Consider the following 19,226-nt stretch of genomic DNA (forward strand, 5'->3'; position numbering starts at 1 on the left):
ATGAAAAGTAGTATTGCAAATTTTCAAAAGTTTAATCCAAGTTTCCTCCCTGTGAGGAGGAGTCAATGCAAAACTTTGATGTCTTCCACCTCTACTTATCTGACTGCAGAGAGGATGACAGAGAACAGTGGACACACAGTTTAACATGATGGACTATAGGACAGGACTGCTGCTTCTAACTATCTGCTGGGCAGGTGAAGATTTTCACTGATACTGAGTTGAAGCTGTCTTTAAAAACTTTCCAGATTTAAGTAACTGATTTTTTTTGTCTTAACAGGTGTTGATGGTCAGACTCTGACAGAATCTGAACCAGCAGTTAAAAAGCCTGGAGAATCCCACAAACTGACCTGTACAACCTCTGGATTATCATTCAGCAGCTACTGGATGGCCTGGATCAGACAGGCTCCTGGAAAAGGACTGGAGTGGATTTCAATTATCGAATATGACAGTGCCCGAATCTACTACTCTCAGTCAGTTCAAGGCCGGTTCACCATCTCCAGAGACAACAGCAGAGAGCAGCTGTATCTGCAGATGAACAGTCTGAAGACTGAAGATTCTGCTGTTTATTATTGTGCTCGACACTCACAGTGACTGGAGTTGGTTGAGCAGCTGTACAAAAACCTAGAGTACTCATCAGACCCCCAATAAAACGTTATTCCTTCATGCCCAAACATTTCACAAGTATATAAATACAGTATTTTCAAAATAAATATCATTTTCACCATGTCAGAGGATGTTAAACTTAGATGGACAGACAGGACTGGGACACAGCTGTGGCTTTTATAGGTAGCAAAACAATCATGGAGCCTTTTTGGTGTGTTAGATTATGTATGATGAGTGTGGTCCGCTACCACCAGGGCCGGCCCGTGGCATAGGCAGTATAGGCAAATGCTAAGGGCGCCGTCCATCCAGGGGGCGCCACAAATGGGGGAAGAAAAAAAAATAAATAAAAAAAATGTAACTTCCACTATTCTTAAAACTACTTGGTATCATGTCTTAATATGAAGACAATAAGCCCACATTAATTTAACTGCATAGCAAAGCCTGTTAAATAGGAATACTAATAATAATAATGATGACACGTTACTTTCCTAAGACGCCCCCCCCCACTAATTAGACTGTACCTGCTACCTGGGGGAGGATGGTCGTTTTTTAACGTGACCCCAAGGCAAGCTCGACAACAATATGTCATAACGTCCCAAACTGTCTGGTGCCCAGGGGAGGGAAAAAAGAAAAGAAGAGGAGGAAAAACGAGACAAAGACAGAGGTAATGTTACAATCAAGATGATGTCATGACATTATTTGTGTGTTGCAGAACGACGATAACGACGTTAACCATTAGCATAACATGGTTTGTTGTTAAACCGTTAGTTTTAACGCCAGTTAATGTTATGGAAGAGCCTAGGTTGGAAAATAGTAATGTAACTACTCCCACCTTACTTCCCAGCAAGCACATTTTGGTTGAAAAGACGTCTAAAAGACGTCTATGGTAACCGGTGAAAAGACGTTGAAAATTGGTTGAAAAGTGAAAGTTTTTTTACCGGCTATATGGAGACATTTATTCAACTTTCACATAGAAAACATATTCACCGGGAATTGCTGTATAGAAAATTCCCAGCTTATTTGGTGTGCAGACATAACCTATACTATAGTTTCATATTTATGATATTTTATTCAACATTAAATGCTTTGAAATTACGTTTTGTTTAGACGTCATTTCACCTCCTCTCATTTATAGAAAAAACGTCAAAATAATCAATAGAGCTACAACTGAGGTAATTATCAACCGACATCAAACTAATGTGTGTTTTGTGACCCGTTGATGTTGTAACCGTTTTCAGACGGTTGAAAAGACGTTCAGACCTCATATCAACCTGTTTTTAACCGGAAATCAAACGTTGAAATTAGGGTTTGTGCTCCCTGGGTTTCCTCAGGGAAATGTGTAAATATTAGATCTATTCAGCATTTTTATTAACATCTGGTTAGCTAACGTTTTCTTAGCTTGTAATAGTCAATCAAAATGCTATTCCTTTTCCACCCTTTTATTATAGTTGTAAGCCTAGCTGTATGTTGTGTTACAGTTCATATTGTCTAAAGTGTGTTTATAGTGTTAAACTTTACATCAGTGTTAAAGTGCACATCATTCATGTTATAGCATAACTTATCATTCCCACATTCTATATTATACTACAGTTTACTGCTTCTTTGCATTCTGCTAATCAGCATTTTGTTGTAATGACAATAACATTGAATCTTATATAGTTTGCATATCAGAAAAAGTACATTGTATATTATACATGTACAGTATAGTGAACATCATGCATGTATCTCTTAGGTGTTCATTTATATTATTTCATTTCATTTTATTCTTGAAATCATATTAGCCTATGTATCATGTCATATTTATTATTAGACTGGTGTCACATACTCCTCTTCTCTCTTCAGATGCACTGTTGAGGTTTCTCAGTCCCACCCCTGCAAATCTTGGGCCACCTACAGCATCAAGCACTCCTCCTGTTGCCTCCACCTCAGCAGCACCACCCAGAAGTGATGCAGCAGCATGTCACTTGTTTACACTTTTTATTTTGTGGGTATTTAAATTTTATACTTTATGTAAGCTATTTATATTACATTTCATTTATTCATATCATATTTTTTGTATTTCTTTCTAATTTGTTCTAAGTATTTTGATTGGGCAATTTCTTTCTTTAAATAAAAGAATGTCCAAGATAAAGCTATTCAGTTTCTTGTGAGTATGTACACCAGCAGTGGAATTTACTTCGATGCAAGGGGGGCGCCACCTAAAATCTTGCCTAGGGCGCCACATTGGTTAGGGCCAGGTCTGGCTACCACACAGTGATACAAACCACCAACAGACCTGTACAAATACCCAGAAACCAGAAAGACTCAAACACACAAATGCTGTAATTTCAAGTATTCAGTTGACTGTATGTGAACAGTTACTTTGTGACGGAGAAGTTGTTTGGTGTTTACATGTGTTTGACTTAAAGTCTGTATCAGTACAGAAGAGACTTGGCAAGCTTTTTAGAATACAAAGATGTGATAAGTTTAAACATTTTTATCAGTGTTTTATGCTTAGACATTATGTTCATTTTCTGTTTCACACAAAGGTAAAATAAAATAAACAGAATCCACATTAATTAAAAACATAAATAATATTTGTAATAAAATTATATAAGACAAAAAAGAGAAAAAAAAACATTTTCATCATCAAATCAAGTAATATTGAAATTAATCATTTTGTGATTGTGTTTCAGTCAAATTTATAGATCAGAACATTTAACATTTAAAAGATGTATTTGTCACAAGCTCAGACAACATGTGCAGTGAAATGCAGGCTGGTATACTGATGAGGCTGTGCTAAAACTCATAATGTGAAATAAATAATGCAAATCAGAAGAAGAGGAATATATATAAAGGAAAATATAGTGCATAAGAATAATAACAATAACAATAACAATTAAAATACATTAATATAAAGAGAGGTCCAAAGGATTAACAGAAGACAATTTGTGACATAATGCAAATACAGAGTAACGACAGGAGCTTTTCTGCTGGAATAGTGTGTTCAACCTTTTCTTTTTTTTTTACATTCTCCCTGCTCCTGTAGAAACACTCTTTTCATGTTTGCATCAATAATCATTTAAATTGTTTTGATGATTATTTTACTGTATGTGTTCATATGTTGTTCTTATGAGTGGAGTAATATGAAGCAGAGCTGTGATGCTAAAGCATTTCCTTTTCAATCCTGTAGAGGGATGTCTATGCAAACTTTTCATCCCTTATAAACTCACCACCAGTAATTCTCAAGTCATTTGTGACAGAACAACTGGGACAGATTTTAAACGTTGCAAACTCTCTGATAAAAAAGCACTGAACTATATTTTTTTCCAGAATGGAAAATATGATTTTCTGGAGTTTATTCTCAATGCTTTGTATTCAAGGTTAGATCATTTTATACTTTTACACATAGAAAACTGTTTTTCTAAAAGAAAAAAAGGGAAAAAAGACCTGTGATTGTGAAGTTTGATGGATGATAATCTTAATTTCTTTGCTTACAGGAGTTTGGAGTGAGGTCAAACTGGAGCAGTCTCCCTCTGAGGTGAAAAGACCTGGAGAGACAGTGAAGATGTCATGTATCATATCTGGTTATAGCCCTACAAGCTACAATATTCACTGGATAAGACAGAGGCCAGGCAAAGCTCTGGAGTGGATTGGATGGATGAGCACAGGTTCAAACTCTGCTAGCTATGCCAGCTCCTTTCAAAGTCGATTCATCATAACTGAAACAGCGTCCAGCAGCAATCAGTACCTCGAGATCAAGAGTCTGACAGAAGAAGATTCTGCTGTTTACTTCTGTGCTCGATAAAGCACAGTGACTGAAGACAGCGGAGCAGCTGCACAAAAACCTCCAAACAACAAGTAACAATGACATCTTGGTTTCTTATCAGCTGAATATTTACAAAAGCAAAACATCTTATTACTCACACTGATAGAGTTACTAATGTCACATTCACAAGTAAAAAGTACACATTATATAAAATGACTTTAAAAGGGAAACCAGCTGAAAAACATTTGATCATTGAGCTTCATGAATCAGACAGGTGAGATGTCCTCAGTCCAAAATATATTCAAATGTTGATCATGAAACAATTTCCAAGAAGCATGTTGGTGATTAGAATAAGAGAATATTTATTATGTTATTGTACACTCTCATCTGCTGCATATTATGCTCTCACACAGTAATACTTTTTTAATAATAAATAATATTTTTTATTTACTAATTTGAACAAACCATTTGTGTTAAAGTGTCTTATATCTGAACTAAAATGAACATTTTTTCATTAAAATAAGTGTGGTTGTGTTGTTAATACTGGTATACATTTTACACATATTAAACTAAAACAACAACTAAATTTCCCAGTCTCATTAAATGACTGAGATCCAAATCCAGTCCAGTAGTTTTGTCCCTGTGAGAAGGATGCAAATGTCTTCCAGCTCTACTTTAATTCATGGCGACAGTATAACTGTTTTCTTTTTGTCTTAACAGGTGTTGATGGTCAGACTCTGACAGAATCTGAACCAGCAGTTAAAAAGAATCCCACAAACTGACCTGTACAGCCTCTGGATTCACATTCAGTGACTACAGCATGAACTGGATCAGACAGGCTCCTGGAAAAGGGCTGGAGTGGATTGCTTATATTAGTAGTAGTGGCGGTAGCACCAAACACTACTCCCAGTCAGTTCAAGGCCGGTTCACCATCTCCAGAGACAACAGCAGACAGCAGCTGTATCTGCAGATAAACACTCTGTAATTGATGAACTCACAATACAAATCAGATTGAGATGATTTGCATTAATGTACAAAATACTTCACAATTACACTTTACTAAAGTGCAGAATTATTAAAATGAAATATTATGTATTTCTGTGAAAACTATTTTTTAATTGTTATACAAATACATAATCCAACAGTTCTCATCTTTACTATAATTATCTCACATGAATAATGTCTTAATATGTTTTAAGCTCTTGACATATTTAATTCAATACATGGACTTGAGTTGTATAAGTGATACATTTGACAACATAAATGAAGTGTTTCAAGGTTTGTGATAAATATTTAAATATTTAATATGGAATCAAGTCCTTGACAAACTGCTATGAAACAGTGATTGAAAGAAGAAAAGTTACTTACACAAGTTTATACAGACTCTAAGATGAACACGGTTTATTACACACAGTCTTGAAATAAGGAAAAATGAGTGGGTTCACATTCACAGGTCCACGGGAACCAACACCATGAGTGCCAGCTGACCTTTCTTTACCCTCAGAGAAGGTACTGAGAGGTGCAACAGCCCAGGTCATGTCTCCTGAGTTAGATGCAGTTCCCGAATGTGCTCAGTCAGACCTCAATATTATTAACAACATTATTATTATTATTATTATTATTGTTACAGCTTCCTTTATTTAGCTCCAGTTGAAACCCATTCTAATGCTCTGTATTTGTTTGTATGCAAACTCAGTGATCTTCCTCATCACACAATTATAAAGACTGTGAGTGGAGGTGAAAGAGGATCAGAAGGTCACATCTCTTCAGCTTCAACATCAACCATGTTCTCTGTAGCTCTGCTGCTGCTGTTGGCAGCTGAATCCTGTGAGTCTCTCTTTATTTTTCATACCCAATCATTCTTCTTTTACAGTAGAAATTAATATTTTGTCACACAACATTTTCTTCTTTTAACAGGTGTGAAGTGTGAACAGTTGACACAGCCAGCCTCAGTGACTGTGCAGCCAGGTCAGCGTCTGACCATCACCTGTCAGGTCTCTTATTCTCTTAGCAGCTATTACACACATTGGATCAGACAGCCTGCAGGGAAAGGACTGGAGTGGATGAGTTCTGACTCAAATGTCAAAGATTCACTAAAGAACAAGTTCAGTGTCAACTTAGACTCTTCCAGTAAGACAGTGACTCTAAATGGACAGAATATGCAGCCTGAAGACACTGCTGTGTATTACTGTGCCAGAGACCCACAATAACACAAACCATCAGCAGACCTGAACAAAAACCCCTCAGTGTCTGAACACTTGTAACATGAAGCCACCAGAGGAGGAGCCCTCACACCACTAATCATTTCAACACCAGTTCACTGTTACTGTAAAGAGAGAAAGAGTCCTTGAATATTGTAAAATGTTATCATAATTGTATTCAACAGCAGTTTTTTTCATTTATTGAAAGACTAAGAAATCACAATTAAATAAATCAACTTAATACAATTAAATAAATTCAGCTGATGATGTGGCTTAAATTCACATCATCTGAAGTCAGGATGTCATTCTCCATGATGTCAGTCTGATGATTCCATGATTATTTAAAAAAAGATTAAATCATTATTTGAATCATAATCAAACATTATTAACTGAATCTGTAGTTTTCAGCTAACTTCATGGCAATGTTACAATAATTAGTCAAACTAAAGAAACATGCTCTTTGTCAGCAGTTTATCTTTCTATGAAATGAACACTGAAACATTTCATCTTCCTTTTGCATTGTTTAAATATAAAGTGTGTACAGTATTGATCTCATCCAGCCAGATTCAATGAAGGAAAATCAGGCAGATTGATCAAAATCATGTTCTGAAGAACAAGTTCATTTTCCACACATACACTAGTAGAAATGTAACATTAAGTAGACTGATGACTGTTGATTTCTGTGTTCATGTAAACTCTACATGATACATTAGTTAATTTTAACAAGATACAAATAGTTTTTTCTGACTACTTTGGGTATATGACCAAACTCCAGAATTAATAAATAAGTGCTCAAGTCTCTGGATGTGAGATTGTATTCCACATGGAAGGACAAGTCATATTATGAAATAGAATAATTAATTTACTGTTTAACTATAACAGATTATCAGTAAATGAGCCACTCCCTCTCCATGATACTCTGATGCAAATCTTCAGTGTGTGCAGTGTACTTCTGTCCTGCTGACTGGTCTTGTTGTTTGTGTGCAGCATCAGAGGTCACATCTCCAGCTTCAGGATGATGAACACACTCACTCTTCTGCTGGTTGCTCTCTCTCTGCCCTGTGAGTTCTCCTGCTTCTTGTTGTTTTATCTTTTATCAGATAACATCAACTGTTAGTCACTCAGTGATACCAGAAAACTTCCCAGATGACTGTTTGTCTTTCTTTCTTCTGTGGTTTGTCTCTCTTTTCATCTCATCAGGTTGTACAGGTCAGAGTATGGAGTCCATTCCTTCCAGTTCAGTAGTGAAGAAGCCTGGGGAGACTCTCAGTCTCTCCTGCAGGGGATCTGGCTTCACATTTAGCTGCTGTACTATGCACTGGATCAGACAACCTGCAGGAAAAGCACTAGAATGGATTGGGATTGGTTTTTCTGATTCCAGTAGAAACGCTTTTGCTAGCAGTTTGAGAGGACGGATAGAAATCAGCAGAGATGATAGCAACAGCATGGTTCATCTGAGACTGTCCAACTTAAAGCCAGAGGACTCTGCTGTGTATTACTGTGCCAAACACACACTGGTTAAAGTAAACAGAGAGGCTTTACAAAAACCTAGAACACCTACAGGGGGCAGCAGAGGATCTGAAATATGATGGCAATGAGAGCAGTTTGACAAACACTTCCTTTATTTTTTTTAACAGTGTCACAGTCAGTAACTGACAGTCGCTCTCTTTTATTGAGACACCTGATGTCTATATGTGTTTGTCTTTCTATGTTTAATAAAACATATTTAAAGACAAAAACATGTTTTTTTTAGAGTTTGAAATAATAATTACAGAGCCCATAAAGGGACATGGTAAAAAGAAAAAAAAACTTTGATTTCTCGTGAGCACCAAATACTTTCTGGTGAGCACCAAATACTTTTCTGGAGTCGAAGGTAGCATAATTAAGGGTAGTTGTGTGTCCTGTGTTTAACACTCAACGCTGCTCAAAGAATGGCAGCAGAAGTGGATTTATTGTCTTTTCTCCAAACACTAAATATATCTGAAAGTGTCATCAACAAACTAAATGATGATAAGGTGAAGATAAATGTTTAGTCACATAAAGTAAGTAATACATGTATAGCCTAATGTCCTAATTCTCCTTGCATTTTGTGTACATCCACCTAAATCCACAGAGCTGGCCAGATGTTTGTAACTGTTCATGAATGAAATTAATTATGCGATCTAAGGTGGTGTGTGTATCCCTTGCACCGAAACAGGCTACAAGACTTCAAAATTTGTTTTAAATGTCTTTCAGGGCACACTCACACTAGGGCCAGTTGTTCCCTACCGTGCTGAAGCACCAATGACCCCCCAAATATTGTTATTTACAAATAAAAAAACACAGAACATTGGTGAAATATATTCACTAAAACATAGGCCGACAGTTTACTCTCATAAAACATGCACAGGTGTGTGTTTATGTGCTGTGCAACGGTAAAACACAACACATCAGATCAATTAACACAACGCACTATGATTAAAAAGTGCAAGCTTGTTCTTCTGAGTCATGCCTGTGTAGTATGCAGTACTACATACATGTGTAAAAAAGACTAGTAAAAGCAGACGTACTGATTCAACTCTTTACTCCAGTAAAAGTAAGAAAGTTCGATCATTCACGCTCACAGGAATAGACTTACAGTAGTTTAACTGAATAATTTAGAAGTCGCCAAATGTCGTCTGGTGAGCACAAGATACTTTCTCGTGCTCATGAGAAAGTATCTTGTGTGCACCAGAAACTTTCTTTTCTTTTTTCTTTTCCCCATGTCCCTTTACGGGCTCTGTAAATAATCACATTGTATTACTGTCTTTAAAAGTATGCTATACTTTGTGTGATTCAGTAATTGTACATTTGAGCGATCAACAATAACAAGTTCAGTTTCCCCATGGATCCATTCCAATGCTCCGTTGAAAAGTATTACACATCTTGGATCAGACAGCCTGAAGACAAATGATTGGACTGTATTGAAATGAGAATTGGACACACATCATACTACAAAGATACACAACAGAACAAATTCAGTATTGACTTAAACTCTTCCAGCAACAGAGTGACTCTAAATGTGCAGATTTTTCAGCCTTGAATTTAAATCACACAGTTTGGACTAATGTGTGTTGAAACTACAATGAGATTTTAATCAAAATTTGTTCTGTGAGGAGGAGTCAATGCAAAACTTTGATGTCTTCCAGCTCTACTTATCTGACTGCAGAGAGGATGACAGAGAACAGCGGACACACAGTTTAACATGATGGACTATAGGACAGGACTGCTGTTTCTAACTATCTGCTGGACAGGTGAAGATTTTCACTGATTTTAATCTAACTGATTTTCATTTGTATCACCAATTTGATGCATGTTTGGCTTTCTTTTTGTCCTAACAGGTGTTGATGGTCAGACTCTGACACAATCTGAACCAACAGTTAAAAAGCCTGGAGAATCCCACAAACTGACCTGTACAACCTCTGGATTCACATTCAGCAGCCACTGGATGGCCTGGATCAGACAGGCTCCTGGTAAAGGACTGGAGTGGATTGCTTATATCAATACTGGTGGTAGTAGCACATATTACTCTCAGTCAGTTCAAGGCCGGTTCACCATCTCCAGAGACAACAGCAGAGACCAGCTGTATCTGCAGATGAACAGTCTGAAGACTGAAGATTCTGCTGTTTATTATTGTGCTCGAGACTCACAGTGACTGGAGTTGGTTGAGCAGCTGTACAAAATCCTACAGTAAACATCAGACCCCCATTAACTCACATGATGAATGTTTGCATCTTATGGGCATATCAAACCATTTCATGAACATTATTTTAGATAGAAGACATACAGGCTACAGACTCAAATCAGCAGTAACAGTAGCTGAGTTGATTTGTCTGTAATGTTGAAGTTGTTCAAGTTGTGTCCACAATCACTCTTATACATTTTGGATGATGTTATTAATATGTATGCACCCTCAAAACTGAGTAAATGGACTAAATGGAATGTCAAAAAAATGTCCATAAGTATGTACAAACATGACAGAATAAGTGATTTGGGACACAGCTGTGGCTTTTATAGGTGACAGAAGGATCATGGAGCCTTTTTGGTGTGTTAGATTATGTATGATGAGTGTGGCCTTGTGATGAGTTTGATTAGTTAATGACTGTAATGAATTCCTCTAGTTTATGTCTGGGGAGTGTTAGATGATGTGATATGAAGTGGATCAGACAACCTGCAGGAAAAGGACCAGAGTGGATAGGGGTTGGCTTCTCTGATGCCAGTAGGAATACTTATGCTAGAAGTTTGAGGACTCTGCAGTGTATTACTGTGCTAGACACATATACACACTGTTTATTACTGTAAGGAGCAGTAGTAAGGCTTTACAAAAACCCTCAGTGTTGTGTCTGTAACAAAGACATACAGGGGGCAGTAGAGACTGTAGAACAGAAGGCAGTAAGAAGACTGACATTGCTCCTAAAAGTGCACAGACATGCAGATGAACACACAGTGAAACCACCAGTTGATGTTGTTGTTTCTTAGACTTCTTACCAGGGATAGATTGAGGGGTTGTCAACATCTGGATCAAACCCCAAAGTAACCAGAGCCGGGTTGAGGACAATTCTTTACACGGTCGCCCATAAAGTTGGAATAAAATATTTTTTACCTCTTTCCATGAAATGATTTTTAAAATGTGATTTATTCTTGATAGATAAAGTGTATATATTCTCCAAATTGCATTGATCAATCTCATCGCACCTTATCAAATGTGATTACTGATGTGTATAAATAGAAAATAAAAAAAAGAATGTGTGTGAAAACAAAATTATTCCAACTTCATGGGCAACATGTGTACATACACAGAATTTAATTTGATTGAATTGTATGACTACTGCAAACATTAGTAGTGGTACTGTACTTATGATTTATTTTGGTCCTGATCAACAGTTTTCCAAAATCAATACACATATAAATGAATAAATAACAATATGGAATAAGATTTATAGAAAAAAAATAATTATTGTTCATTGTTCAATTATTGTTCATTTTTAATTTCACTTTAATTTACACACAGTTGTTATGAACTCATCCATTGTTCATAAAAAGTGACAAAATAGGTTCAGGGCTTTTTAGAAAATATCTGGGGCTGCAATACACATTGCATTAAGTCATTAATTTTTTGTGTTTCAACTCTAACTTTACATTGTACTGATGGCCAAATCCACTCCAGTTTTATCTCATCTTTGAGGAGGAGTCAATGCAAAACTTTGATGTCTTCCAGCTCTACTTATCTGACTGCAGAGAGGATGACAGAGAACAGTGGACACACAGTTTAACATGATGGACTATAGGACAGGACTGCTGCTTCTAACTATCTGCTGGGCAGGTGAAGATATACACTGATCTTGATTTGAAGCTGCCTTTTAAAAGTCACCAGCTTAAAGTAACTGATTATTTTGTCGTTTGTCTTAACAGGTGTTGATGGTCAGACTCTGACAGAATCTGAACCAGCAGTTAAAAAACCTGGAGAATCCCACAAACTGACCTGTACAACCTCTGGATTCACATTCAGTAGCTACTGGATGGCCTGGGTCAGACAGGCTCCTGGAAAAGGACTGGAGTGGATTGCTACTGATACTGGTAGTAGCACCAAATACTACTCTCAGTCAGTTCAAGGCCGATTCACCATCTCCAGAGACAACAGCAGACAGCAGCTGTATCTGCAGATGAACAGTCTGAAGACTGAAGATTCTGCTGTTTATTATTGTGCTCGACACTCACAGTGACTGGAGTTGGTTGAGCAGCTGTACAAAATCCTACAGTACTCGTCTTTACTGATACACCACAACTATGTCACAAGATCCTTGTACAAAATGTGTTTCTGTATTCAAACCTTGATTAGATGCAGATTCATGAAAAGAAGATCATTAAAACTAATGATATTTGTGTGGAAGGGTGGTGCAATACAGAAAAGTAGATAAAGAAGGACAAAATGTATGTTTTTTGTTCTTTTTCCTTTCATCAAAATATCCAAAGCTCAGGTAGTTCAAGGAAATTAAGTAATTCATTTACACCCGAACAACGTTTTATGGAATCAATAACTTTTAATGAAAAAAAACCCTAACCCTTCAAACATCTGCAACACTGAAATCAATAAATATATAGGACAACTTCAAACATTCACACAGCTGTAAAAAAAACTCAAACTGTTACATGATCTCTTTCTCATTTCACATTTTGTTGGAAAATGATTAATTTCTACAAATTATTATACAATATTTTTCTTTAAAGTGGACATCAAAAGTAGACAAAAGTTTTCCCATTTCAGACTATTACTTTAAAAAAATGTTTGTAGATGATGTTTAGGTTATTATTACATAAATACTATTACTTGAAAAAGGCAACATTACACTTGTTTTATATACATTAATACATTCATATATAACTATTTCTAATGTATTTAAAAAAGATCTTATCACTAAGTAAATTAAATTAACACTCATACTAAAGTTGTTTATATTTTTATACTGTGATGCTTAAGCATTTCCTTTTTAATCCTGTAGAGGGCGGTCTATGCAAACTTTTCATCCCTTATAAACCCCATAAACACACCACCAGTAATTCTTCTGTCCCAGTTGTTCAGTCATTTGTGACAGAACAACTGGACAGATTTTAAACCTTGCAATCTCTCTGATAAAAAAGCACTGAACTATAACTTTTTGACAGAATGGAAAATATGATTTTCTGGAGTTTATTCTCAATACGTTGTATTCAAGGTTATATAATAATTTATACTTTTACATGAGGTGTATATTAATAATAGGTAGATTCTTGATGTGTTGATGAAGAAGGAAACCACTGCTGTCACTTGTATATTTTAAAGGTTTTATTACAAAAGAGAACAGTATCAAACATCCAATCTTGAGAGAATCCTGGTCCTTTTAACAAATGGTCAGTCTGGAGAAATAGCCTCTGGCCCATCCTTTATGGCGAACTTTAATCTTTAACCTAAGTAAAGTCTGTTCGAGTTACTATTCATGTTGAGAAAATCAGTTCTGAAATTACAAAGTAAAAAGTATTTTTCTACATGACTAATATTTATCCAAAGTTTGATGGTTAATAATCTTAATGTCTTTGCTTACAGGAGTTTGGAGTGAGTAATTGATGAAGTCATAATATAAAACAGATTGAGATGATTTGCATAATTAATATTTATTAAATAAACATTAATGTACAAAATACTTCACAATTTACACTTTACTAAAGTGCATAATTATTAAAATGAAATATTATGTATTTCTGTGAAAACTATTTTTTAATTGTTATACAAATACATAATCCAACATTTCTCATCTTTACTATAATTATCTCACATGAATAATGTCTTAATTTTGATACATTTGCCAAAATAAATGAAGTGTTTCAAGGTTTGTGATAAATATTTAAATATTTAATATGGAATCAAGTCCTTGACAAACTGCTATGAAACAGTGATTGAAAAAAGAGATTTTACTTACACAAGTTTATACAGACTCTAAGATGAACACAGCTTATTACACACAGTCTTGAAATAAGGAAAAATGGGTGGGCTCACATTCACAGGTCCCAGGACCAACACCATGAGTGCTAGCTGACCTTTCTTTACCCTCAGAGAAGGTAGTGAGAGGTGCAACAGCCCAGGTCATGTCTCCTGAGTTAGATGCAGTTCCTGAATGTGCTCAGTGAGCCCCCAATATTATTAACAACAATATCAATAATAATATGTTATTATTATTATTATTATTATCATTATTATTATTATTATTATTATTATTATTATTATTATTATTATTATTATTATTATTATTATTATTACAGCTTCCTTTATTTAGCTCCAGTTGAAACCCATTCTTATGCTCTGTATTTGTTTGTATGCAAACTCAGTGATCTTCCTCATCACACAATTATAAAGACTGTGAGTGGAGGTGAAAGAGGATCAGAAGATCATATCTCTTCAGCTTCAACATCAACCATGTTCTCTGTAGCTCTGCTGCTGCTGTTGACAGCTGTATCCTGTGAGTCTCTCTTTATTTTTCATACTCAGTCATTCTTCTTTTACAGTAGAAATTAATATTTTGTCACACAACATTTTCTTCTTTTAACAGGTGTGAAGTGTGAACAGTTGACACAGCCAGCCTCAGTGACTGTGCAGCCAGGTCAACGTCTGACCATCACCTGTCAGGTCTCTTATTCTGTTAGCGACTATTACACAGCTTGGATCAGACAGCCTGCAGGGAAAGGACTGGAGTGGATGAGTTATGACACAGACGTCAAAGATTCACTAAAGAACAAGTTCAGTGTCAACTTAGACTCTTCCAGCAACACAGTGACTCTAAATGGACAGAATATGCAGCCTGAAGACACTGCTGTGTATTACTGTGCCAGAGACCCACAATAACACAAACCATCAGCAGACCTGAACAAAAACCTCTCAGACAGAGACACATCCTACACACACTTCCTCTAGAAGACAGATGCAGCTGTGTGTTTCTGTCTCCTGGAGTACAAACAAACAACACATGTATAGTAGAAAGACCACCTGTAAAATGGAAGCAACATCATAGGACTGTGAGATGATAAAATAAAAAATACACTGAGAAGTTCAAAAATGAGTTACTCTGTACTTTCTATCTCCCCACCATTAAAGGCTCACAGTAGTTTTTGAGAAATGAACTATGACAGAAATTCAACTGCAGGAACATGTGCTCTTTCAAAAGGCTTGCATCTGACAAAAGTTAGTTTCTCTACAAAAGTTATCTATCTTTCATTTTGATACAATGTAACAAAATCACACCTTATGTATCCAACACGCTCAGTAGAGGCACACAAAGTGACAGGCAAGACGACACATAGCCTAATATTTAGCAACAATGAAGTTCATACCCAAGTGGCGTTGTAATTGTTGTGAAGTAATTGTGCGTGCATGGGTGTGTGAGTGCATGTTGGCTCATTTGCAAAAATTAAATGCAAATAGTTAATGTTAGGCCTACATACATTAAATAAATAAATGGCATTTGATTTGTTACATAGCCTATGGAACAGTTATTATTAGCCTAAGTGAAGTATTGTGCTGATGTAATTATGTGTGTGGGTGAGTATATATTGGCTCATTTGCAAAAGTGAAATGCACATAGTTAATGGTACATACATTGATACATACAATGGTTCATTATTGCCACATTATTGGTTTTACACATACACATACTTTAGTACCTTCAATTGTCTCCTTGTGTAAGTACAGAATGACAATATTTTTGTGTGAGTGATCATGCAATTGTCAGCAGTTTTCAGTGTATTTTAAAAAGTCCTGCCATCCACATATTCAGAATGAACAGCAATGTGTTGCAACATTTTTACTGTAATGTTTGTGCCTGGTTGATTTTTATGCTGTTTGTGTTTGTAATTATTACTTTTATTTTCAGATCAAAAGTCTGATTTAAAAAAGGGCAAAAATGCAACAAAAAGTTCAGCCCCTGAAAAGACAATTAAGCTCAAAAGAAAATTAAATCATCATGCATTTGGCTGAAAGCACAGCTTTTACTTTAATGCAGTAGTATAGTGTAACTCTAACAGTGAGCAAAATGATGTTCGTGTTCAGTCCAGTAGTTTTCTCCCTGTGAGGAGGAGTCAATGCAAAACTTTGATGTCTTCCAGCTCTACTTATCTGACTGCAGAGAGGATGACAGAGAACAGTGGACACACAGTTTAACATGATGGACTATAGGACAGGACTGCTGCTTCTAACTATCTGCTGGACAGGTGAAGATTTGCACTGATAATTTTCATTTGTATCACCAACTTGATGCATCTTGGGTTTTTTTTTTTGTCTTAACAGGTGTTGATGGTCAGACTCTGACACAATCTGAACCAACAGTTAAAAAGCCTGGAGAATCCCACAAACTGACCTGTACAACCTCTGGATTCACATTCAGCAACTCCTGGATGGCTTGGATCAGACAGGCTCCTGGAAAAGGACTGGAGTGGATTGCAACTATCAGTAGTAGTGGTGGTAGCACCAAATCCTACTCTCAGTCAGTTCAAGGTCGGTTCACCATCTCCAGAGACAACAGCAGAGATCAGCTGTATCTGCAGATGAACAGTCTGAAGACTGAAGATTCTGCTGTTTATTATTGTGCTCGAGACTCACAGTGACTGGAGTTGGTTGAGCAGCTGTAAAAAATCCTACAATCATTACTGGGCTGATAGATCACAGCTAATGTATCAAGCAGGAACTCAAAGAGAAGACTCAGATGCAGAGCTCAGGATGAAGCTGACAAGGCTTTTATTCTCAAAACGGTAATGAACAAAAGGTGCCTCAATCGAGGGAAAAGCAGGGAAAAAAGGTGAACTAAACTAAAGAGCTCTGATAAACTAAATAGCAAAAAATCACACAAAAATCACTGTTTCGAGGAATTAACGTACAACAGATAACCTAAACTATGAACATATGATTATGAACAATGACTAACTAGGACAGGATGCTTGTACTCTGGTCGACAGACAAGACATACTCACACAGGACAAAGGGAGATGCAGACTATGAGCACACATGGAGGGAAATGGGGAACAGGTGGACACAATCAGGAATCAGGGAAGACAATCAGACTGGTGACACATGAGGAAGGGCAAGGCACCTGAAATGAGAGGACAGTTAATACCAAAATAAAACAGGAAGTCACAAAACAAACATGGACAGGACAAAAACTCAACTTGACATTACCGGTGTGAAATAATGTCCTCAGTCCAAGTAGTTTGTTCACCTTTTTCTTTTTTTTTGTGATATTTTGTTTTGCTGTAGAGAGGATTTTCTTCATTATGATTTACTTCAGAACCTTTAAAAAAAAGTATTTCTCTTTCACGTCTTTACATTCTCTTCTAACAGAAATGTACAATTATATATTTTCAAAAACTCAAAGAAAATATTGAATACATAACCTGAAGTGTTTCCATAAGCTTTGGGTGAATTATTATGATGCAAAATTTAAATATAAAGTAATTTATTATTTCTGTCAACTTCTGTCTGGATTTGAGAAGAAAAGCTGATCTGTTCATCTTCTGTGGATCTTATTTTTAATACAAATAAATGAGTGGATTCACAATAATAACCACATTAGAAACACTGAATAGTCAGATGAATGATGGAGATCATGTTGATTTATGTTTCTTCAAGTACAGATAACACCTACGTACATAAACATTGTATTAAATTTGATTTGTAGTTGTATCTTCAGTTTACAGCTCATGAAAGAAAAGTCTAAAAATCACCTCATACATTTCAATCAGGATGTAATATTTATCAGAATGTCATGTAAGGTATTTTAATGTGTTATGGTAATACAGTTGTGAGTACAAACAACTTCTAGTTTAGATCCATCAGTTTAGAGTTACATAATGTCAAATAAGCTCAATGTTGCTGTTCTAATTTTTCAAACCCAAAGAAAAGATAAAATTCTGCAGAATATTGAACATCTGAAGAGAGAAGTCAGACTCAGAACAAACATGTTACTAATATTGCATGAATCAATTATTTTGACTGCAATCACAAATTTGATTGTTTAGTTTCAACACACAGTAGGCAGAAATGAGAGCATCATACAAGTTGCTTCCTCCCTGTGAGGAGGAGTCAATGCAAAACTTTGATGTCTTCCACCTCTACTTATCTGACTGCAGAGAGGATGACAGAGAACAGTGGACACACAGTTTAACATGATGGAATATAGGACACCTCTCATGAATTATTTTGTACAGTAGGTGTGACATGACAAACATACTGTAATTTGATTGGTCTGTCCTTGATGCATGTGCTGTGCATGTATTGACAGTTAAACGCTTCACTCACATCAAGACTCTGGATACAGTTTACCAGGTTTACTGACAGAAGTAAAGGGTGAAACTAAAAAGGAAAACAGAGCAGTCAGTGAATTATCTGTCTGGGACTGATAAAGACACAACAGGGATAAAATCTCCTGGTTAAATGTTGAATAATATAGTGGTTATATTTTCATAGTACTATATAATATTTGTGGATTTGTGGACATGAATCAATAGATTAAAGTTGGTAGCTATTTTACAAACTGCCATGAGACTGGATTGCACAGGCGCACTGATCCCTTGTGTTACTGCATGTATGTTTAAATTTGTATTATATCTTACGAAAAGTGGTGCACAACTTTTTATACAATATCATACGAATAGAAAATGAGAATGGCCTGAAGCATGAAGTACAAATACTTTTTAGTCTATTTATGTTTTATGAGAATATTGCACTTTACCTGTGATGCTGAAAGTGGGTACATAAACTTTCAAAGACATTTATCAAATGGACTCTGAGTATGAACTGTGCTGTGCTTGTTATACATAATGAACACTTTTGAGTATCTTGTTGTCATTTCAGACACAACACAGGCCAAGTTAAACTTCTGTTATCGGTTCATTGCAGAAAGTTTTGCTGTTTTCTCCCATCATAAGATGGTAATCTTGCTTCTCTAACATTTAGGCCACCACTGCCCCAACAGACATTACTGACATTTCTAAACATATCATCTTTACAGAGTCACTTCCCCTCTCTCTGCACCTCTGGGAGCACATCTGCAGCTGTGAAACTGTGTAGAAACTGTCAGAACTGCAAATAAACATTATTAAAATGAGATACATGTATTTGCATGTCAGTATGTATCAAG

General features: G+C 36.1%; 1 protein-coding gene and 4 gene segments (V, D, J or C); all 5 read left to right on the forward strand.

Annotated features, from left to right (window-relative positions):
• The window catches only part of ighd (immunoglobulin heavy constant delta), a 99,659-nt gene that overhangs the window by 2,226 nt on the left and 78,207 nt on the right, over positions 1-19,226 (forward strand). The window contains 1 exon segment of the mRNA XM_053338408.1: positions 14,652-14,934. Within this exon segment, the coding sequence (XP_053194383.1) occupies positions 14,652-14,934 (283 nt within the window).
• Positions 6,136-6,561, forward strand: LOC128378847 (Ig heavy chain V region XIG14-like). The segment is given in 2 exon segments: positions 6,136-6,178; positions 6,269-6,561. Coding segments are annotated over 2 exon segments (336 nt in total).
• On the forward strand, positions 9,776-10,225 carry LOC128378825 (Ig heavy chain V region 914-like). The segment is given in 2 exon segments: positions 9,776-9,824; positions 9,912-10,225. Coding segments are annotated over 2 exon segments (363 nt in total).
• Positions 11,845-12,293, forward strand: LOC128378830 (Ig heavy chain V region 914-like). The segment is given in 2 exon segments: positions 11,845-11,893; positions 11,983-12,293. Coding segments are annotated over 2 exon segments (360 nt in total).
• LOC128378805 (Ig heavy chain V region 914-like) lies at positions 16,257-16,698 on the forward strand. The segment is given in 2 exon segments: positions 16,257-16,305; positions 16,382-16,698. Coding segments are annotated over 2 exon segments (366 nt in total).

The sequence above is a fragment of the Scomber japonicus genome, chromosome 18, assembly GCF_027409825.1.
Source record: "Scomber japonicus isolate fScoJap1 chromosome 18, fScoJap1.pri, whole genome shotgun sequence".
In the NCBI taxonomy this organism is placed as follows: Eukaryota; Metazoa; Chordata; class Actinopteri; order Scombriformes; family Scombridae; genus Scomber; species Scomber japonicus.